We start from the raw sequence: 23,915 nt of genomic DNA, 5'->3' as shown, positions 1-23,915 counted from the left end.
CGGGTAGCAGTAACCCAAGAGAAAGGTGCCAACTCTGTGGTCTACACTCAGGGAGGTGTAGAATGAAAGACTGGAGTTAATTGTGCAGTCAGATATGAAGTTCTCTTAGCAATGCAGACAGGCTGCCAGAGCAGGTCAGAGTTTTGTCAATGATATATAGGAATTTTGCTAGAAGAAGGTGATTATCCCTTTGCATAAGGCAATGGTCCAGCCACACCTTGAGTACTGTATACAGGTCTGGTGGCCTCATTTTAGGAAGGATGTAGAGTTGCTAGAACGAGTACAGAGAAGGGCAACAAGATTGGTGAGAAGAACAAAGGGGTGCACTTACAAAGAAAGACTTAAGTTCTATAGGTTTCGTCTGGAGACTAGGCACCTGTGAGGTGATCTGATTGAGGTGTACAGGGTCTTGAATGGTTTGAGCAGTCTCAATGCTGATGGGATACTTCCACTTGCTGATATTACGAACCTGAGGGGGCATAAATTCAAATTAAGGAAAAACAGAAAGGGAGAAATAGGAAGATTTTTTCTGGCTGATGCTGTATAAGCTTGCTTTCTTGAATCATGCTTCAACAAATGCTAACAACCAATATGCATTTCCATTGCTGTGTGCTTGGCATGAAACACTGATTAAAGTCCATAAAATTAAGCATATGCTTCACTCGACAATGATGCAGTTGTAAATAATCAAAAAACTAAAATCCACCCAACACAGAATACTGTTTTACATCTGGGAACATTCCTCCCCACAATTTCACTATGAAAAGTCTTAACTCTATTCAAAATTAAGTAATCAGTTTGACTTCTTTCTCCCAAAAAGTCTATTTCCACAAGCACTATTCTTCAGAAGGAACACCTGTAATTCCAACTTTCTTCCAAACCTGTCAAAATGGGTCAAACAACTAGCATCCATTCATGATTCGACAGCAAACTCCTCGAGTGATCCTTTAGGCACCTCAGATCACAACTTGGTGATTGTTTATCATTAAAATATTGCCTATTGTTTATCATTAAAAGAATGCAAAATGGGATAACCTGCAAGATTTCTTTTCTTCTTTTCCTTGGTCGGATTAATGTTTCAAAACTTCTGATGTCAACGTTTGCTCAGATCGTGTCAGTGAAATTATTCTTGCAGGAATGGAATCCTTTATCCCACACTCCACTTTAAAATCTCATCCTTTATCTAAACCTTGGTTTTCCAATAAATATGCTAAGGCCGTTCAGGAGAACAATGTTGCATATCGTAATTTGGCTTGTTTCCAATTCTTCAGTTTCATTTTTTGCCTACACCAAAGCTCGTAACAATTGTAAAGCAGTTATAATCAGTCCAAAATAGATTTTGAACAGGCTAAGAGTAGAAAAATTGCTTCTTACCCTAATGGTAGCATCCCATTCTTCTTCGAACTCGTGTATTAATGATCTTGGTAAAACACCTCCCTCCATTCTCGACAAACTCCATTCAATACATCCTGTGGTCTTCCGTCAAAAGGATGTCAGAAGGGCTTTGACGAATCGATGCTAAGAAAGCTCCAGATCCTGATGGTATTTCTCCACTTATTCTCAAAACCTGTGCTCCTGAACTTCCTCGTGTTCTTTGCCGCTTTTTTTTGCTTTCTTATTCCAAAAGTGTTTTTCCTTCTGCTTGGAAATTTGCTCATATCCAGCCAGTTCCTAAAAAGGGTGACAAATGCCTTCCATCCAATTATCGTCCCATTGCAATTACTTCTACTCTTTCTAAAGTAATGGAGAAATCAATTAACCGCCAACTCTTAAACTACCTAGAAACCTTCCGTCTTATCAATGATCGTCAGTATGGATTCCGTCAGTTTGCTTTTGACATCTCAAAGGCTTTCGATCGTGTTTGGCATAAAGGTCTTCTAAACAAGCTTCCCATCTTATGGTTTGCCAACTGTTTTGGTAATTGGTTATCCAGTTTTCTCTCTGATCGCTTACGTGGTAGATGGTTCTCTGTCTTCAAACTTCTCCACTAATGCTGGTGTTCCCCAAGGTTCAGTTTTCCCCCCACTCTTTCCTCTTGTATATTAATGACCTTCTTCCATTGACTGGAAATCCTATCCATAGTTTTGCCGATGATAGCACATTGCATTCCACTTTACATTTTGAGAAACCTTTCCCTGCTCAATCAGCTTCAACTTCTCAAATATCCTCTACCAATTCCTTAAATGCAGACCTCCAGGTAATGCTCCAGTGGGGCAAAGACAACTTAGTTGATTTCAATGCTTCTAAAACTCACAAAAAGGATTCTTATGCTGCTGTGCTTATCTTTGGTGATACTCTGATTTCCAGGCAAAATGATATATCTCTTTTGGGGATTACCCTGACTTCTAATCTCTCTTGGCGCAAGCACATTACAAATATTGCTTCCTCTGCATCTAAAAAAACTTGGTTTTCTCTTTCGCTCTCGGCATTACTCTTCTTCCAAACAGCTGTTCTCAAGCTTCTAGATTCCATTCAGAAACGGGCAGTTAGGTTAATTAATGACTCCTCTCTAACAGAGTCTCTTCACTCGCTGCCTCATAGACGTACAGTTTATGCTCTATGCCTTTTCTACAGATACTTCCATGGGCATTGTTCTTCTGAATTGGCTTCTATAATTCCCACACTCTCTCTCTTTCAAAACAGCCTAAACATGTGCCACCACCAGCTAACATCCATTTACTGTCCAACTTCAAACTCACAGAACCAACTTTTCATCTTCCTCGTTTATTCATTCAACTGTCATTTTCTGGAACAACCTTCTTCTTTCATATGTATTTCCTGAAAATTACAGTCTACAGAAGTTCAAGTCTAATGTCAACAAATATCTTCTTTCATCCTCTCAACCTCCAACCCAAGCACGGTACCAAATACTATAGGTTCTAATACCTCTCGTGTTTGGGGTTTTAATAAAAAAAAAATAAAAAAAACCTCGAGCTAGCTTTTTTTTTATTATTCTTCACATTATTAGTTGTGTTCAAAAGATTTGGGAACTGATCTATATTTAAGAAATTAAATTCAAACTTACCAGTTATCTAAATAGATTTTTTTCACTGGTAAATCAAACTTACCAGTTATCCAGATAGATTTTTTTCAAAGTAGTCTCCATGTGCAAACACCAATTCCAATACTTCTACATTGGAATGTCAATAGCTCCTTATAGAAGCATTCCTGATAGTCTTCTTTTGGAACTACTGAGAGTTCCTGCATTGTGTTCTGAATAATTTCCCGTCACTGCAAATCTGTAACCCCTCAATGGAGCTTTAAGCTTCCTTGAGAGGTCACAGGGAACTAGACCTGGTGAGTATAAAAAAAAAGAGAACTATATCTAAAAATACTATATCTAGTATAAAAAAAAGCTTTTTTTATACTCTACCTATTATAAAAAAAAAAAAACAGGGAACTATATCTGTTGAGAAAAAAATCGCAGGGAACTAAATCTGGTAAGAAAAAAATCATAGGGAACTAAATCTTGTGAGTATAGCAGATTGCAGAGCCTGTAGTTGAGTCTCACAAGAAATTCTTGAACAGTAAGCACCAAGTGTGCTGGGGCATTGTCATGATGCAAGTACCAATTCCCTGAAGCTCAATTTTCCAGTCGCCTTCTACAAATAGCATCGTACAATAACTGTACAACTGTTTTCTAGTACAGCTAGGTCACGATTAGTGTGACTAATGAATCCCATGAAGTAGTTGCATTATTCAAATTTGCACTATTCAAACTTATAATTATGTGCAAAATACGGTAATTGGTTCCAGTTCGATGGAAATAGGTAATGAAAAATTTTAAACAAGTTTTTATATGTTTATTAACGAAATATTGCAATAAAGGATAAAAAGAATATACATGTACTTATAATTGAAATTTATTATTAACAAAGTCATATAGTACTGTAATTATAGAAAGAAAAATAAAAACAAAAAAAATTATAAATATCATTCCTAAAGGTAAGCTTACACTGACGAAAACGTCTTTATTGTCTTTCGAAATATTTTAGCAGCATAGACTGTTTTCTCTTTCTTTAAATCTCTGTACATATGCTGGTAGATGCAGAGTGCTTTATCCACATCTCAGCGAATTTGAATCAATCGAGGTTAGGGTCAGCATCCATAATTTTTTGCTTCACAGCTTCTACAGCTCAAAAGATATCTTCAAATTCCTTGAGAGTTCACTCCTTCACTTGCGCATTATCTTGTTCTTCAGCTTCTTCAAATGTTCTTTGTTGATCTAAAAGTAGGAGATCATCATCAGTCAATTCTTCTGAGTGTGAATTGAGCAGTTCCCGAGCATCGTCATTTTTTAGTTAATCAAATCCAAGTTTTCTTCCAATATTTGTTATTTCTTCTATAACAGTTTCTTCGAAACACTACTATTTTCACAATAAGGCAAAATGCGCTTCCACACTCCACACATGTTGTGTGCAATTATTTGTTGCCAAGCATGCTGAATATTTTCTATTGCATGTCTAATGTTATAATTTTTACAGAACTCTGTTAAGGAAATTGCATTGTCTCCTGTAATTTTAGCAATTGGCTGTTCAAATGTTTTTCTTATGTAGTAGGCCTTAAATGTTGTGATGGTCCCTTGATCCATGGGCTGCAACAAAGATGTGTTTGACGGCAAAATAATGATTTTTACATTTTCACATAATGAACAGAGTGTAGTTAGATGACCTGGAGCATTATCCAAAATTAATAGAACTTTAAATGAGATGTTGCTTTCCTTGCAATGTTTTTCAACAGCTGGGCAAAAATAGCTTGAAAACCAGTCAGTGAACACAGCTTGGGTCACCCATGCTTTCTTATTTGATCACCAAATAATTGGAAGTGATCTATAGTTGTAGCCTTTTAGAGCAAGAGGATTTGGAGACCAATAAACAAGTATCGGTTTCAATTTAAAATCACCTTGAGCATTACCTCCCAATAAAAGTGTTAGGCGATCTTTAGACACTTTAAACCCAGGTTGAGTTTTTTCTTTCTTAGAAATGTAAGTTCTGGAAGGCATCCTTTTCCAGAATAAACCGGTTTCATCCACGTTAAATATTTGTTGCTCAGTGTATCCACCATCTTCGATTATTTTTTTTAAAACATCAGGATATTTAGATGCTGCATCCTCATCTGCACTGGCCACCTCACCAGTAATTTTAACATTATACAGTTGAACTCTATTTTTAAATCGATCAAACCAACCAGCACTCGCACTAAACATTTCTTCTACTTCATTATTTTTTTTTCTTTAACTCTCTTAAACAAATTTAAAGCTTCTGTCTGAATGGCTGCTCTGCTAAAGGGAATGCATTTTTGATTGCAATCCTCAATCCATACAGTTAAAATACACTCCATTTCTATCATAGTAATACTTCCATTCCTTGTAGATGTTTGCAAACCACAAAAAGCTGATGCAACTTTACATTTTTCTTTTATTTCCCCTACGTGTTTTATAATATTCCGTACCATAGATTCAGGCATTTCGACATCTCGTCCTATTTTAGAGTTGCTATGACCACATTCAGGTTGTTCAATCATATGAATTTTTTGCTCTAATCTAATAACGAGCCTCTTCTTTTTTGCACTCATAGTGTTTTTATCTGAAGGAATCTTCCTTTTGTCCATTTTGTTATGGGCACTTCTTAAAACGATTAAAACAAATCACGAAAACTAACATATATTACGACAGGCAGTAGCACATAAACAAATGTAAGTGTCTGATGCAAGACTAATCTAAGCTAATCATCTAATACAAGGCTAGCTGCACTAGCCTCACATTAGATGATGAATTTTGGTTCGCATTAAACGTGACCTGGTATTGTTATACAATTCGCACTAAATCAAATATCGCATTAATCGCGACCTAGCTAATTATGGTTCATTGTTTGCCTATGCAGGACAAATTCATAATGCCCTATAAATCAAAAAATATGGTACACATGATCTTCCCATATGATCAAGATTTTCTTTTTTTGGGACTTGGAGAAGTCTTTCATTAAGATAATCTGATCTTCATCTCCAGGTCATAGCCATACATCCACAATATCATTGATAATGAGGGAAAAAGCAAATTTTGGGCCAGTAGCAACATGTTGATGAAGATCTTGACATGCAAGAAATCGCCATTCTGTGATCACCAGTGAAGATGTAACACACAGATTTGGCTGAAATGCATTGCATTCCCAAATCTTCTGTTAAAACTGACTGATCTATCCCATAAGGAATACTAATTTCACAAGCTAGCAACTTTGCAAATAGTTAAATGGTGATCAATCCTGATCAGATCATAACCACATGCAATTGAATCAATTGGTTTTTGAAGTTGATGGGTGGCCAGAGTGAAGATCATCTAAAACAGATAAACAGCCCTCTTTAAACTTTGCAAACCATAAAAGCCTTCCAATGACACACCTATAACATCCTCTCAGAAAGCTGTTTTTCACATCTTGTGTTTCTGTTAGACTTTTCCCTAATGAAAAACAAAAACAATTCACTGCACAATAAAAGCAGTCATTTTAAAATGTGACAAAACATAAAACACCTACCATTCAATGCACACTACTTCTGACTGACTAGAGATAAATGAGTGATTTGTACATTACTATGTCTAGATGAATTACCAAACATGCAGCAAGTAGAAATTTCAAGATGCATAATTAATTCCTTGATCACACCTCATTCTACACTGCTCAACAAAATTAACAGAACATGTAGAAAATGAGGTGTAACTCGCACAGCTTGCAATGAAGCGGGAAAAAATTTGGTATGGTGGTGTACCATAGAATAATGATGAAATGAGGAGACAGCAAAAAACTTCAGAGATGGATAAGGGACATTTATAGGGGTTGTGTAAGAATTACCAAAAATGCCACATTACAGAGGTGGATACAAGAAGCTTTAAAATATGATCACTCAACATCATTATGGCACATGATCCCCTTCAACAGCTAAACAGGCCTGGCAGCAGTGGACCACACTCAATATAAGGGTGTCCATACGACTCTGTGGCAATAAATCCAATTCTTCCACCAGCACAGACTTAGCTCACCAAGTGACCAAGGAGCTGGCTTTCAGCGTGCAATGCAATGCCCATACCACACGTGTTCAATTGGATTATTTAAGTGTGGTGATCGTTAGATATCTTCAAATTCAAGATATTCCTCCACCACTTGAGCTCATTATGTAGAGGCACTGCCATGCATAAAAAAAAAATCTGGACCAACCGTGCCCCTAAATAGTTTCCCATAGGGTTTGAGGATCTATTCTCAGTACTTCTGCACACTAAGAGGGGTGCAGCTATTGATCATTATTCCACCCCACATGAGAACACTGCCTCCACCGTGTGTCACTTTCTCTAATGTTGGAGGTATAGTACTACATTCCTCGTTGTCTCCAGATGAAATAACATCTAGAATCTGTTTGTAGGCTAAAATGGAACTCATCAGAGAACAGAACTGTACCCCCATTTGTCAGGTCTCCAAGTCACATGTTCATGGGACCAGTTTCAACAAGCTCTGTGGTGGTTTGGGGTTAATGGGATACAAACTACTGGCTTCCCTGCACAGAGAGTCCACTTGAATTGAGCCTTCTTAACACAGTCCGGTTGGAAATGTTTTCACCTGTAGCTGCAGCAACCTCAAGAAACAGTTGATGACTGGACATCATAGGGTTCCATCTTGCTGTTAGAGCCAGATACAGGTTTATTTTGGTTGACATAGCTCAGCAGAAAAGATAAAGATGTCATCAAAGTTGAAAGACCTGAATCTGAATGTGGGGTCCCCAAAAGACTGGGACCCACCATGATAATTTACAATATCTCTAAAGAACTGACCAAGAACGACATCACAGATGAGATATAAAACCTGAGGAGTCTTGATATGACCCTGCAGGAGGCACAGAATATGATAAAATTCAGATTTCCGACCAAGTCAAGGAACAAAGGCCTGTTGAACTGGATGATTGAAATAACCGGGCCCATACGAAAGAGAGAATATAAACCAAAACAACAGAATCTTTCTCCAGTGGTCAGTGCATAAAACCAAAGCCTTTACAGTGCCATCTAGATGCTTTAAATGTCTTAGGTATGGCCACCCGGCAAAGACCTACCGAAAGGAAGCCAACACCTGGGGACACTGTGCCACCAAAAGACATGTATACTCGGATTGCCCGAACAAAGCTAGCACCCCCTCAATGCCCCAGCTGCAAGCTATGAAAGAGAGTTTGCAATCGCTCATTCAAAGACCCCAATTGTCCAGAGTTCCTTAGAGCCAAAGAGTCAGTTAAATCCAAAACCACTTATAGATAACAACGACAACAGAAGCAACTGGTAGAGCAGTAATAATCTCAGAGTCATGCAACTAAACTGCCAAAGATCACTCACAGTTAAAAATCAGGTCTCCAGGATTATGGAAGAAAATCAAATAAAAATTCTACTCCTACAAGAGTCATAACACATATAAAGGATCTGTCAAGGGACTGCCCACCAGGAGCAGGATTCTGACATCAAATGTGACGATCACTGGCCAGGTAGGCAATGCAGTGGTACACTATTTGGCTGCAATTGGGGGCTATGCAATCCCTCATGCTGTCGCTGCCTCAATCGAGGGTGAACCCAAGTCGTCTCTATCTACATGCAGTGTTCCCAACATACACACAGCCAATGGATCCTTTTGTGCACTACCTGGACAATGTAATCAACAACCTGCGACAGCATAGTATCCCGAATGCGGCAGATGCAAATGCTAAATCCCAACTATGGAACAGCCCCATCACTGACCAACCGTAAAGGGGAACTCCTTGAAGAATGACCCATCCTTTTGAGATCCGCACATTCACAACATTCCCGGCCACCCTCCCACCTGCACAATCCCTCTTGGTAGCTCCTACATTGATGTAACACTTACTAATGATAAACTCAGTGATACTAATGATAACACTTACTAATGATAAACTCAGCTGCCAAACATAATTGGCAGCTACACACCTACTGGACAACCAGCAATCGTAACCCCATCACCTTAAGTCAGCCCTACAACAAGAGGTTTCATTTTTTTCATTTCTCAAGTTTCATTTTCTGCCTACACCAAAGCTCGCAACAATTGTAAAGCCGTTATTAATCAGTCCAAACTTGAGTTTGAACAGGCTAAGAGTAGAAAACTTGCTTCTTAGCCTAATAGTAGCCGAGCATTCTGGTCTCTTGCCAAAACTATTGGCCGCAACTTTTGCCCATCTCTGCTCCCACCTCTGTCCAAACCAGATGGTTCTGTTTTCACATCAGCCAAGGATAAAGCTGACCTGCTAGCATCCCATTTTTCTTCCAACTCACATATTAATGATCTTGGTAAAACACCTCCCACCATTCCCAACAAGCTCCATTCAATGCCTCCTGTGGTCTTCCGTCAAAAGGATGTCAGAAGGATTTTGACGAATCTTGATGCTAAGAAAGCTACAGGTCCCGATGGTATTTCTCCACTTGTTCTCAAAACCTGTGCTCCTGAACTTACTCCTATTCTTTGCTGCCTTTTTTCACTTTCTTATTCCAAAGGTGTTTTTCCTTCTGCTTGGAAATTTGCTCATATCCAGCCAGTTCCTAAAAAGGGTGACAAATCCTTCCCATCCAATTATCGTCCCATTGCAATTACTTCTACTCTTTCCAAAGTAATGAAGAATTCAATTAACCACCAACTCTTAAACTACCTAGAAACCTTCCGTCTGATCAATGATCGCCACTATGGATTCCATCAGTGTAGATCCACTGGTGATATTCTGGCTTATGTTACCCATTTATGGACTAATTCAATGGAAAGGTTCAGTGAAACACAAGTAGCTCTTGACATCTCAAAGGCTTTCGATCGTGTTTGGCATAAAGGTCTTCTAAACAAGCTTCGATCTTATGGTTTGCCAACTTGGTTATCCAGTTTTCTCTCTGATCGCTCACTGAGGGTCATGGTAGATGGCTCTCTGTCTTCTAACTTCTCCACTAATGCCGGTGTCCCCCAAAGTTCAAGTTCTTTCCCCCCCCCCCACTCTTTTCCTCTTGTATATTGAGAAACCTTGTCCTGCTCAATCAGCTTCAACTTCTCGAAAATCTGCTACCAATTCCTTAAATGCCGATCTTCAGGTAATTCTCCAGTGGGGCAAAGACAACTTAGTTGATTTCAACCCTTCTAAAACTCAGTCTTGTCTTATATCTCGCAAAAACGATTCTTCTGCTCCTATGCTTATCTTTAGTGACACTCCTATTTCTAGGCAAAATGATATATCTCTTTTGGGGATTACCCTGACTTCTAATCTCTCCTGGCACAAGCACATTACAAATATTGCTTCCTCCGCATCTAAAAAACTTGGTTTTCTCTTTCGCTCTCAGTGTTACTTTTCTTCCAAACAGCTGCTCACTCTGTATAAATTGCAAATGGAATATTGTTCCCACATCTGGGAAAGAAATTTCTGCTTGATACGCGGAAGTAAATATAGTCTGCATTACCAGTTTACTATTAACTTTACTTAATGTTTGGTTTTTTCCTAGCCAATTTCGTACAGCACAAAAGCGTGGGAATACTAATGTGTATTGAATCAGTGTGATATGAATTACATACTTATATTTCTGTTTAGGGACAGCAGATTTAAAAAAAAAAAAATATATATATATATATATATATATAATAATAACAGTAACAAAAATAAATAAATAATATATATATATACACACACATGTATATATAGGTCATGGTGTTTGGGTATGATATTCCACGCAAATTTTATTTAGCAACAATGCTCTGTTGTTATAATCAGAAACATACCCCCAAAACCTCTCTCAGGCTTCTTGATTCCATTCAGAAGAGGGCAGTTAGGTTAATTAATGATTCATCTCTAACAGAGTCTCTCCACTCACTGTCTCAGAGACATACTGTTTCTGCTGCATGCCTCTTCTACAGATACTTCCATGGGCACTGTTCTTCTGAATTGGCTTCTATAATTCCCGCTCTCTCTTTCAAAACAGTCCGAACACGTGCCGCCACCAGCCAATATCCATTTACTGTCCAACTTCAAACTCACAGAACCAACTTTTCATCTTCCTCGTTTATTCATTCAACTGCCGTTTTCTGGAAAAACCTTCCTTCATACTTATTTCCTGAAAATTACAGTCTACAGAAGTTCAAGTCCAATGTCAACAAATATCTTCTTTTATCTTTTCAATCTCCAACCCAAGCATGGTACTAAGTACTATAGGTTCTAATATCTCTTGTGTTTGGGGTTTACATAAAAAAAAAAAAAAAAAAAAAGACAGTGGATTCAATACAAAGCTAGTAGATTCAACAACAGGAAAGCAGACTGGCACACCTTTGATAAATATATCAAAGACTTTACAACACCAGACAATCTGGAAACAAAGGGAAGCCTTCCAGCAGAAGACAAAGTCACTGCCTTCCACCACATGGCAATATTGGCTTGCAACACCTCAATGCTTTGACATAAGAGGAGAGCACTGCATACCATGATGGACCACAAACTCACCAACCTCTGGAATGCAACAAGAACAGCCAGGAGACAATTTCAACAAGCCAGGAGGGATAGAAGACTGGCCGGAGATGTGGAAAGACTACAAGAAGCATACAAAGAGGCTTGAAGAGTATTCCATACAACCATCTACCATGAGAAATGCAAATTGTGGGAAAGATTTGTAGAACAAACCGGAAATGAAGACCCATGAGGTCTGATCTACAAACTTGTGATGGACAAGGTTATTCCAGGACATATATACTACTCCACCAGGCTCCCAAACCAGACAGAGCCAACAACCTGGGCTGAATCAGTAGAAGCCATTCTTCATACTATAGTCCATCAAGACACCCCCCACACACACACAAGAGAACACTTTCCAGGCCAACCTTAGATTTGACCACCTTGCATATATATGCAAGCACACTGCATCAACAACCTATCACCAAAGACGAAATTGGGGAGGCCATCCCGTACACCAAATCTGGAAAATGCCCTGGCCTTGACATGCTCAAAATCAGTCATAAAAAGAATATGGGCTGCGAGACCAGAGATCATAGTAAACCTGCTGAATGCTTGCATCAGGGATGGAGTCTTTCCAGCCCAATGCAAAAGGGCCCTTCTCAAGATAATTATCAAAAACCCTGAAAAGCCAACCAACCAACCCAACTCGTATAGGCCAATTGCCCTTTTACCCATTATAGGTAAAGTATTGGAAAAGATCGTAGCCAGAAGATTCTTCGCACTCTATCATTCAAAGAGCCTCCACTCTGAAAAACAATACAGCTTCGCAAAAGGAAAATGCACTGAAGATGCCATTCGGGCTCTGAAAATGCCAATGGATCCTTTTGGGCTATCCTTCAGAGAACGTGGCAACGACATCAAGGAAAAGATAAAAAAAAAAAAAAAAAAAAAAAAAAAAATACTGGAAAGCTCCTGGGGGTCACCAAGAAGAACTGGGGTCTGAAGGGGCAAACCTTAAAGCTCTACAGTGAATGTATTTTTCTCCCAATAGACACCTATGGAACCAGTGCCTGGGGCCATAGAGCCAACTACACTGTAGTAAAATGACAGTTACATCAAGCACATCACACCATCCTCCTTATGACCTATAGAGCCTGCAGAACAGTTTCTACTTCCTGCGCTGCAGGTCCTATCCAGCAAGTTACCACTTCATCTCGAGGTGGCATTACATTATCTAATATACCATAAGAGATGGAACCTCCCATGCAGCAGCAACAACATAGTATTGCACCTGAACAACACCATCCAAGAAGAGAAAAGAATTAGATGTGAACTGCTCTCCAGAATTCTTGAGCTGCCAACCCACTTGGAAGAACCACCCATAATTACATGCCAACAGTGCAGGAGCATCCCAAACAACTCAACAAATAGTTTATACCATGCTTACATACGACTTTTCTACTAACTGGACATGGAAGCCTCAATGCAAAACTTCACGCTTTGAGCCTGGTACAAAACCCTGCCTCACCTGTGGAATGCCAGAGATGGATCACCACATTACCTTCACCTGTCCGATTTACCAAAACCTTCACACTCTCACGGAAGCATATGCACCGGAACAGGCACCTCTACTTATACAAAATAGGAAAACTTTACAGCATTCAATGAATTCGCAGTGTATTCAAATGGCGACGATGTCTGATGGCTCACCCAAACTAGCGTCCTGCCCAGATATGACCAGCCTGCGGGTTCCAAATATATCCTAGAAGAATTCCTGACAAGAGAAACCTATCCTGACAATGACTACCAAACTCGGAAGCCACTCCAGACCATGACAGCTAACCCCATATTGGGGTGGGATTACATAATCTGACTCAGTCACGCTGAGTGGGAAACAGGCCTCGGGTTAGTAGGCTCCCTACCAGAGAACCACTTGTTAACCCTTAGAGGGTAGGATATCAACCCCTCTGGAGATGCACCACTAGGTGGACTTGCTGAGCCCTTTCCGGGGTGGGATCGACTCACTGCCCATCACTACAATCTGTAATCTATTACTACTATCATGACTTAGTTTTCTAGGGAATGCCTTCTCCCATTCCCAACTTACTATCCTCTTAGCCTCCCCACCCAAACATCTCCCACAATCACCAGCTCCTTTCACTTACTACTTTTTTTTTTTTTTTTTTTTTATGTGAACCCCAAACACGAGAGGTATTAGAACCTATAGTACTTAGTGCCGTGCTTGAGTTGGAGGTTGGGAAGACGAAAGAAGATATTTGTTGACATTGGACTTGAACTTCTGTAGATTGTAATTTTCAGGAAATACATATGAAGGAAGCTTGTTCCAGAAAACGGAAGTAGAATGAATAAATGAGGAAGATGAAAAGTTGGTTCTGTGGGTTTGAAGTTGGACAGTAAATGGATGTTGGCTGGTGGCGGCACGTATTCAGACTGTTTTGAAAGAGAGAGCGGGAATTATAGAAGCCAATTCAGAAGAACAGTGCCCGTGGAAGCATCTGTAGAAGAGGCATGCAGCAGAAACAGTACGTCTATGAGAAAGCGAGTGGAGAGACTCTGTTAGAGATGAATCATTAATTAACCTAACTGCCCTCTTCTGAATGGAATCAAGAAGCCTGAGAGAAGTTTTTGGGGCACCACCCCAGATGTGGGAACAATATTCCATGGCTGGGCGGATTTCCAATTTATACAGAGTGAGCAGCTGTTTGGAAGAAAAGTAACGCCGAGAGCGAAAGAGAAAACCAAGTTTTTTAGATGCAGAGGAAGCAATATTTGTAATGTGCTTGTGCCAAGAGAGATTAGAAGTCAGGGTAATCCCCAAAAGAGATATATCATTTTGCCTAGAAATAGGAGTGTCACTAAAGATAAGCATAGGAGCAGAAGAATCCTTTTTGCAAGATATAAGACAAGACTGAGTTTTAGAAGGGTTAAAATCAACTAAATTGTCTTTGCCCCAATGGAGAATTACCTGAAGATTGGCATTTAAGGAATTTGTAGCAGATTTGAGAAGTTGAAACTGATTGAGCAGGACAAGGTTTCTCAAAATGGAAAGTGGAATGCAATGTGCTATCATCGGCAAAACTATGGATAGGATTTCCAGTCAATGGAAGGTCATAAATATACAAGAGGAAAAAATTGGGGGAAAGAACTGAACCTTGGGGGACACCAGCATTAGTGGAGAAGTTAGAAGACAGAGAGCCATCTACCATGACCCTCAGTGAGCGATCAGACAGAAAACTGGATAAGCAATTATTAAAAACAGTTGGCAAACCATAAGATGGAAGCTTGTTTAGAAGACCTTTATGCCAAACACGATCAAAAGCCTTTGAGATGTCAAGAGCAACTACTTGTGTTTCACCGAACCTTTCCATTGAATTAGTCCATAAATGGGTAACATAAGCCAGAATATCACCAGTGGATCGACACTGACGGAATCCATAGTGGCGATCGTTATTCAGACAGAAGGTTTCTAGGTAGTTTAAGAATTGGCAGTTAATTGATTTCTCCATTACTTTAAAAAGAGTGGAAGTAATTGCAATGGGATGATAATTGGATGGGAGGGATTTGTCACCCTTTTTAGGGCCAACCGGGCTAGCCAGGTGGGTAAAGTGCCTGCCTGGCAACCCAAAGGTCGCGGGTTCGAATCCCGCCTCGGGCTTGGATCAAAGTACTGCAAAAAAACCTTGGGAGGTGCACTATGGCCACAGAAGCCGATGCTTCAACAACTACCTACCACCCTTTTCAGGAACTGGTTGGATATGAGCAAATTTCCAAGCAGAAGGAAAAACATCTTTGGAATAAGAAAGTGAAAAAAGGCGGCAAAGAATAGGAGTAAGTTCAGGAGCACAGGTTTTGAAGACAAGTGGAGAAATACCATCAGGATCTGGAGCTTTCTTAGTATCAAGATTCATCAAAATCCTTCTGATATCCTTTTGACGGAAGACCACAGGAGGCATTGAATGGAGCATGTTGGGAATGGTGAGAGGTGTTTTAACAAGATCATTAATACATGAGTTGGAAGAAAAATGGGATGCTAGCAGGTCAGCTTTATCCTTGGCTGAAGTGACAACAGAACCATCTGCTTTGGACAGAGGTGGGAGCAGAGATGGGCAAAAGTTGTGTCTAAAAGCTTTGGCAAGAGACCAGAATGCTCGGCTACCATTAGGGCAAGAAGCAAGTTTTCTACTCTTAGCCTGTTCATACTCTAGTTTGGACTGATTAATAACTGCGTTACAATTGTTGCAAGCTTTGGTGTAGGCAGAAAATGAAACTGAAATATCGGAAACAAGCCAATTACGATATGCAACATTCTTCTCTTGAACAGCCTTAGCACATTTATTGGAAAACCAAGGTTTAGATAAAGGACGAGATTTTAAAGTGGAGTGTGGGATAAAGGATTCCATTCCTGCAAGAATAATTTCACTGACACGATCTGAGCAAACGTTGACATCAGAAGTTTTGAAACAGTAATCAGACCAAGGAAAAGAAGAAAAGAAGTCTCGCAAGTCATCCCATTTTGCATTCTTGTAATGCCAAACAACACGAGGTTGGGAATAGCCATGAGATAAAGGTTCCATTGGAGAAGAGACAATCACCAAGTTGTGAACTGAAGTACCTAAAGGACCTCTCACTTCAACCGTGTACTTAGAAGGGTTGTTTGTGAGAAAAAGATCAAGCGTATTGGCTGTATGATTAGGATTGTCTGGTAAACTTGTAGGTAAATGAAAAATCTGTGCTAGGTCATTAGTAATTACAAAATGCCTCAGCATCTTGACCTGCTGGGTCAGTGTGACTAGAAAACGGAAGCCAGCTGGAGTTGTGAACATTAAAATCACCAAGGAAAATTACCTCACTGTTAGGAAAGTTGGACTGGAGAAAGTCAAGTTGCAAAGAGAGGAAGTCAAAGAACTCCAAGTGATTAGTGGAGTTGGGAGAACGGTAGAGACAACAGATGAATTTGACACAATGAGGTAAAGAGATTTTAAGCCAGAGAAGATCAAAGAGAGGAGATTCCAAAGTCGCCAAGTCTCTGACAGGGAATATTGGAATGGACATGTGCACAAGTACCACCTTTGAGGCAAAAGGAATCATACAGTGAATAATTTGGGCATCTGAGATGAGCAGTAGTTGAATCAACCGATAACTGAGATTCTGTCAGAAAACAGGATATGGGGTTTGGCAGACTGCAAGTGGAAATGGACATCGTAACTGAGACCACGTATATTTGTGAAATAAATTAGGAAGTGATTGGGAGGTTAAGATCTTTTCGCAGATAAGCTTGCTCTATTAGTTTGACAATTCATGGTGTATTCAATAGTAAGAAAAAGTGGGTGGGACATGCTGTATGAAGTACCGTATTTCCCCCATGTATAAGACGCACCTTAATTTTGGGACCCGAAATTTGAAAAAAAATGTATTACATAAAGTTATTGAACTCAAGTTTTATTCATCATAAAATTCATACGACTCCTCATAACTTGAATTCAGCACTGTACGAAAATCTTTTCTGAGCCATTTCTGGACAGAACGTAATATAATATACCCGTAACAAGTGCAAAACAATGAGCGCAAAGACAAAGCGCGAAAAAGTGGGAAATGCAAGTTAAAAAAATCTACAACCACTGTATAAGACGCACCCAGTTTTTTGACCCCAAATTTTTCGAAAAAAGGTGCGTCTTAATCATGGGAAAATACGGTAATGAAATTTTTGGATATGGCATACACGTGGTAAGAATATACCCAGATCCTTGACATAACATGGCCTCGACAATGCTCCCCGCATACACACTACTCGGATTCCCTCCAGTCACTATCTGGCAGAGTAGAGGTAGCAAGATTATACACTAGCTGATCCAGAAGCCTCCTAGAGAGTTACCAATAGATTCGGTCCGGTGTACTAACTAGTGGCCGGCCTGCGAACACCGTTTTAGAGCTGTATCCTCGAAATGTAAGGAATATTGGATCTCGGCATGACATTAATCATAACCTCAAAAGTCATCAATCATACTGCATGATTGAAGAGATAGGGAGGGGTTGACCGGAACTTAGCTCTAGAGACTAAACATGGGTTCCACCACTTCCAGTCTCCAATAAGCAAAGTGGTGGTATTTCACCAATTGATGAGAGTCATCTACCACCTAGTACTGCTTGGTAACATAGAGAGGGCAGCATTCCTCCATGTGGTGTGGGCGCCACACCTCGACCCCTGCTTACACCTGGGTGGTCACCCACCATGTACTTGTGCATGGAGGTTATACCCAGGATTACTAACAGTCCCACCATCGTGAAGGTGCAAGCAGAGGATTTGGCTGTCACAGACCGTACGGACTTCGCCGAAATTGGGTCCACTTGACTTGAGTGTCACCCGTATATCAGTTCCATCAGCATTTTAGACTCCCAGGTAGCAGTACAGCTTGTCTGGCATATCTGAGAGAATGTCTGTGACAGCCTCAAGGACTTGGACCCACCAGCTACCCTGGGACCCCAGTAAAGAGTCATCGATAGTAGAACCTGGAGTGCTTCCATGCAACTAGGGATGGGATAGTGTGTGGTGCACCCTGGTTGTTATACACCTGTTGGGTCTAGCCAACAGCAAAACGTATTCTGCTGTTGAACGAAGTAACAGCTTGGGCTATGCCCAGTACAGAGGACTCAGCGTAGAATTGGGGGGGAGAAACCCTGGAGCCCGCAACAATGATACTAGACATCTGAATCTGACTTATCTCCCAGGCGAGCTTGGCCAGCTCTTCTTGTAATGGTTCCTGTCTCCTGAAACTGCTTCCACAGTGCTCAGACGACACTGTGTGACACATTGTCACTATGCCAATTCTGCCTGCTACTGCCTGGCTTCAAGTCGTTCAACAGCCCGCCATCTAAAAGATGATGACTTGACACCCTGAGTACTGGAGATGTGGCTACTCCACTGAACAAGCCAAAAAATTAGATGAAGTGATGAAGTCACAACCAGTGTTTTTATAGGCATTAATAATTTGCATAATGTTTGCTCTGTAAGGTGGTAGATCGATTTCTATTGGATACTCAGAATTTACATGTCAGGATGCCTATTATATCAATATTCACCTTTGGTGACACTGTTCGCGATAAAATATTCATGAAAAACATTGTGTTCTGTTAATTTTTTCCAGCAGTGTACTTCTTTTAACCTACAGAAATTAAAGTTTAGCATCAACAAGTTCTTTTTATTTGGAACCACCATTAATAAATTCTGATATATTTTGTAATATATAATCTTGGCTATCTAACAGTGGCAGAGTATCAGAGAGTGAAAGTATAAATTCTTGGCCACCACCCCCATCAGAATACTGAACAACACCCACATAATCTTTAACAACCATACCAAACAGTATGGGGTTTATTGACCTAGTGTTATAGTAGTTGCACCATTGCATAGAATGAAACTGCAGAGATGAACAGCCTCTCTCACTGCCTTAAAAAAAAAACAGTTCTGAAAGTGCTCAGGGTAGTAGAATGGCTCAAATGAAGTAAGATACTTACTGAATTTTAGGTAATTAGCTGAATAAATCTCAGAGATTTAACTAATAGACACTGATCTCCAAATGCTCAACAGTACGCCTGTGATGCTTCTTTGGCAATTTAATGAAAGTACAAACTAATAAACCCAAATTAAATTTTGTAAATATTTATAATTATTCATAAGTATCTGCTAATTTTACATAGAATCAGTTTTTTTTTTTTAAGTTGTCGCAATTATGCAATTTACATGCATATATTTTATATTGTACACGTACTTACCATCCAGCAAATCTCTGATTTTGTCCATATAAATTTCAAAATATGATACCTGAGGTAAATAAAGAAAAGTAATAAGTAGCAAATTAAGATTCAAAATATGACTGGCATTTATATCATATCTTTTCATTATTAACATTTTTAACACCACACGTTTCAGCACCAAAGGTATCACTTACATAAAAAAAAAAACTATGAAACACATTTTAATTAGCAAACTAACATGAAATGGGCTCATCAAAAAATATACACTGAAACATGTTTAATACTACTGAGACTATTTCATCACTATCTTCAGAGAACGATTTTTATATATAGTGCAATCATATATAAGAGAAGCAAAAATATACACTGAAATAAAATAAAACTGCAACAAAGAACATTCTAAACTCTAACTGCACCCTGAGTTTGTCACTGTCTTGGACAAATAGCAGTCATATGTCCTGATGTCACTTGATGTCATATGTCACCTTCCTACTACTGGACAGAATCATTGGTGTGATACAATCCTTCGTGACCCTCTTTAACCACCAAGACCAATTGACTGATGGCCAGTAGGCATGCTGTAGGAACAATATTGGAAGCAGTTTCAGCTGCTGTTGTGGGGGGGGATGAAGAATAGGAAGAAGAAAGGGAAATCTTTTCTGGTACAATCAGAAAACAGAGCCATGGGGAGGGGATTACTTTCTCTTTGTTTCAATTTCTGTAAGTGTTGAGAATACACCAAAGTGTTGCACATCAAGCCAACATTCAACAATGCAAACCTAAACAACAGGAATCATTGTTGTTCAAACCATTCAAATGTCCAATAGCTCAGACAGCTTCCACAGAATAATGTCCATATTTTGTTTTTACAATAAATCCCAGTGATCAGAAGGTCACAGAGATAGCATTACTCCAGCAAAACCCATCCAACAGCAGAAATACAGCATAACAACCATCCTTTTCCCATGCCAAATTCAGGACAGAGTTCCAGTTGAGCACATTCTTTGCTATTAATTTATTTCAATGTGTAGTTTTTGCTCCTCTAATATGTAATTTATCAATTCAGTTTTCTATAATTAGAACAACTGAAGAAGTTTCCAAAATAAATATTTGTATATTTATTGTTAATCTCAGTCATCTCTCATTAAATTTTCTTTCTAACAAATGCACACAAGAAGTGCCCTTTTTCTCTTTCCATAATTGTTCTACAGCAATATACACAACTAACAATAACCTCTTGTTTATTGTTAGTGTGTAGGTTGCTGTTATTTTATTATGTTAATGTTTTTCATAAACCTTTTGTGTAGGGGGGAAATCAGAATAATCCATTAGAAACACTGTTTTTCTACTCCATTCTATACATCAATTCCGAGAGTAGAAAAAAAAAAATCACTAGGATAGGACAATCATTCTCTTTGCAGCAACACCCACATCACAACCACTGTACACTGAAAACACAGAATTCATGGGATATCTGGTTCCTGAGCAATGCGACGCAGTCACCCCTCTCACTATTGGGCGAACCCACTGCTTGGTGGGTATGCAGGTACAATGCATTCACATAGACAGTAATTCAATGTTAGTATGAATAACCATCGCAGGTTAACCGACTTTGAAAGAGAGATAATAGTGGGTGCCCGATGCATGGGTCATATATCGCAGAGATGGTACAGAAATTGAACTATCCCTATTCAACAGAATCAAGAGTGTATTGGGAATAAGCCAGTTCTAGAATAACATCTCATCATGGATAGTGCTGTGGGTGGAGAAAGGCGGTGGATGAACATGGCCGTCAACGTCTGTCTTGCATCATTTCAGCCAACCAGAGAGCAACGGTAGCAAATCACTGCCGACTTCAACGAGGGAGGTGCCAGAAACATCTCCACCAAGACCATCAGGCGATCATTAGCCACAATACGTTATGGGAGCCGCCATAACGTATTCCCAACAAAATTCCCTACAAAATTCCCATTGCTAACAACACCACAACACAGGACTCTATGCCTGAACTGGGCAAAAAAAACATCGGAACTGGACCTTGGATGATAGGAGACGAGTCTCCTAGTCTGATAAATCCCATTTCCAGTTATTTCGAGCAGACAGAAGAGTGCATATCTGGGAGAAACCGCATGAAGCTATACACCCGTCATGTCAACAAGGAACCGTTCAGAAAGGTGGACGGTCTGTAATGGTCTGGGGCGTGTTCAACTGGCACACTTGGGACCTCTGGTACATCTAGACTCATCTCTGAATGGTCCAAGTTACATGTCCATCCTTGCAGACCATCTGCATCCCTTCATGGTCATGCATCCACAGGGCAATGGACTCTTCCAGCAGGACAATGCACTCCCCACAGATCCGTGGTGACTAGAATACGGTTCGAAGAGCATTCCACAGATTTTACCACCATGGAATTTTACTCCCCGTTCACTGGACACGAACCCTGTGGAGCATCTTTGGGATGCTGTGAAAAGGTCCGTTCGAGCTTTGGATCCTCCACCCAGAAAATGAGATGGAATTATGGACAGGGGAGCAGCAAACATGGATGGAAATACTTGTGGAACGCTCTCGTGAACTAGTGGACTGAATGCCTCGCCATGTGACTACCTTTATCCGGGCAAGAGGTGGGCCTACCCGTTACTAGGTAGGTATCCCATAATTTCTGTCCACTCAGTGTATAACAAAGAATCAAAATCTATTATACATTATGAAAGCTTTTTCTGAATAGCTTACACTCGTGCATCAGGCAACACAGTGAATGTCAAAGGCATAAAGCACTAGTCCCACAGGAGGTAGCTATTGTTGGTGACTCTACCATAAGGAAAATAGGAAATATATTATCCAGCCAAAAAATTATGATCATCCCCATTTTTAGCAATTGACCATCCCTGTCTGGTGGCCCATATGTTGCAGTGAGAATTGGTAAATGTGATAATGCAGATTCATGGTATGCAGCCCACACGAAGAACTTCATCAACAAGGACAAAGGGGATGTGATTTGACAGACTTTGAAAAGGGGATGATTGCCAGGAACCAATTGAAGGATGTCAGTATTACAGAAACTGCGAATCTTGTGAGCTGTTCATGGAGCACTGTAATTAAGATGCTCCAACAATGGACAGATATTGGACTGAGCAGCAATCGTTGAGCCAGTAGCAGATGCCCACGTCTCATCAATGGCCATGGTGAATGTAGGCTGACCAGTCTTGTCTGAGCCAATACAAGAAAAACAGTGAAATGGCTGACCATGTATTTTAACCAGTGGTGTTTCCAAGACCACAATGCAATCAACCCTCCTGAGTATATGGCCACTGCAGTAGTCACCCAGTCAAGGTACCATATGCTTACAGCCATGAATCACCAACATCTAAAATACATCTCAATGGTATCATTGAACCACTAATTGCTAGAAAAAAGTTGCCTTTTCCAATGAATCACATTTCCTACCATGCCATATGACTGGCAGATGGAGGATATGGTAAGAAGCTGCAGAGAGGAATCATTTTGATGTCCTGGTCCAACAGAAACAGGTCCATGGTGGCAATGTTTTAGCGTGGGGGAGATGTTTTCCTGTGAATCAACATTTGTGGCTGCTCAAGTACACCCAGTCACAGTGACTGTCTTTCCGGATGCCACAGGTGTGTTCCAGCAAGATGATGTATCCACCACATTGCCAGTATTATTTTAAAGTGGATCACTAGACAAGAAAGTGTCCTCCAGTGCTACCCTGGCTGCCAGATTGTCCACATATGAATCCCACTGAACATCTCTGGGATTACGTGGATCACTAGATCTGGCATATGGATCCTCCACCACGGACACTATTGCAGATCTACGGAACACAATCCTGTAGACAAAGTACAATATACCTCCTGCAATGTTCAGAAGCCTTAAGGAGTCCATGACTTACCACACAGTGGCAATACTGGCAGCAAAAGGAGGATATACCCACTATTAGGTAAATGGTCATAATACTTTTACTGAACAGTGTATATTGTGCAAAAAGGATAGATGGAATAGGATCAGGACATGTTTGGCAGGGGCAAAAGTTAATGATATTAGAGAACACTTATCTTGTAGGACACAATAGGTGACATTGTTGTCACCTATTGTGTCCTACAAGACACAACATTAGTACCAACAAGCACTACAAGACATTAGTGCCAACATGCACAACACATTGTTGTGCATGTTGGCACTAATGATATTATGAATAAGAGATCTAAGGAATTACAGGCAACCCCTGTAATACAGTACTTCTACAACACTGTTTCGCTCTAACACGATTGATAAATTTCAGCAATCCTCACACAAGTGCTTATATAACAAGGTTTGAAAATTGCAGGAAATCTTGCATAACATAGTATTTTTGGGCTTTTGTGCTGGAAAAACCTTGCTATTATGTTAGATGGTAATTTTCAATGTGTCCATTCCTTTTTGTGAATCCCTGATGTTGACTCCCTAGTTGTTATCACCTTCATGATATTTTACTAAAGCACATTTCTGGAGGTCACTACTATCATAAAACAATAAAACACAATTTGCAGTTTCCGATTTATTGATCTTTTATGTTAGTGTAATCAATTATAAACGGGCAGGTAGTAAACTCGATCTTCTTGCATTTTCTATAGAACCGTTAGCCAGAATTCTGTGGGTTTTCACATTATTATGGTGAAATGTGTTTCCCATTCCAT

General features: G+C 39.9%; 1 protein-coding gene across 3 annotated transcripts in view; it reads right to left on the bottom strand.

Moving 5' to 3' along the window:
* The window catches only part of LOC150090678 (kinesin heavy chain-like), a 400,102-nt gene that overhangs the window by 274,800 nt on the left and 101,387 nt on the right, over window positions 1-23,915 (bottom strand). For all 3 annotated transcript variants that reach the window (XM_090372178.1, XM_090372181.1, XM_090372188.1), the window contains exon 5: window positions 19,240-19,288. In XM_090372178.1, the coding sequence (XP_090228304.1) occupies window positions 19,240-19,288 (49 nt within the window). The remainder of the gene's footprint in view (window positions 1-19,239; window positions 19,289-23,915) is intronic.

This window comes from Mastigoproctus giganteus, chromosome 1 (assembly GCF_048544385.1).
Source record: "Mastigoproctus giganteus isolate SK-2022 chromosome 1, ASM4854438v1, whole genome shotgun sequence".
Classification (NCBI taxonomy): Eukaryota; Metazoa; Arthropoda; class Arachnida; order Uropygi; family Thelyphonidae; genus Mastigoproctus; species Mastigoproctus giganteus.
The sequence above is the reverse complement of the archived record's forward strand: the minus strand, read 5'-3'. Positions and strand labels throughout refer to the sequence as shown.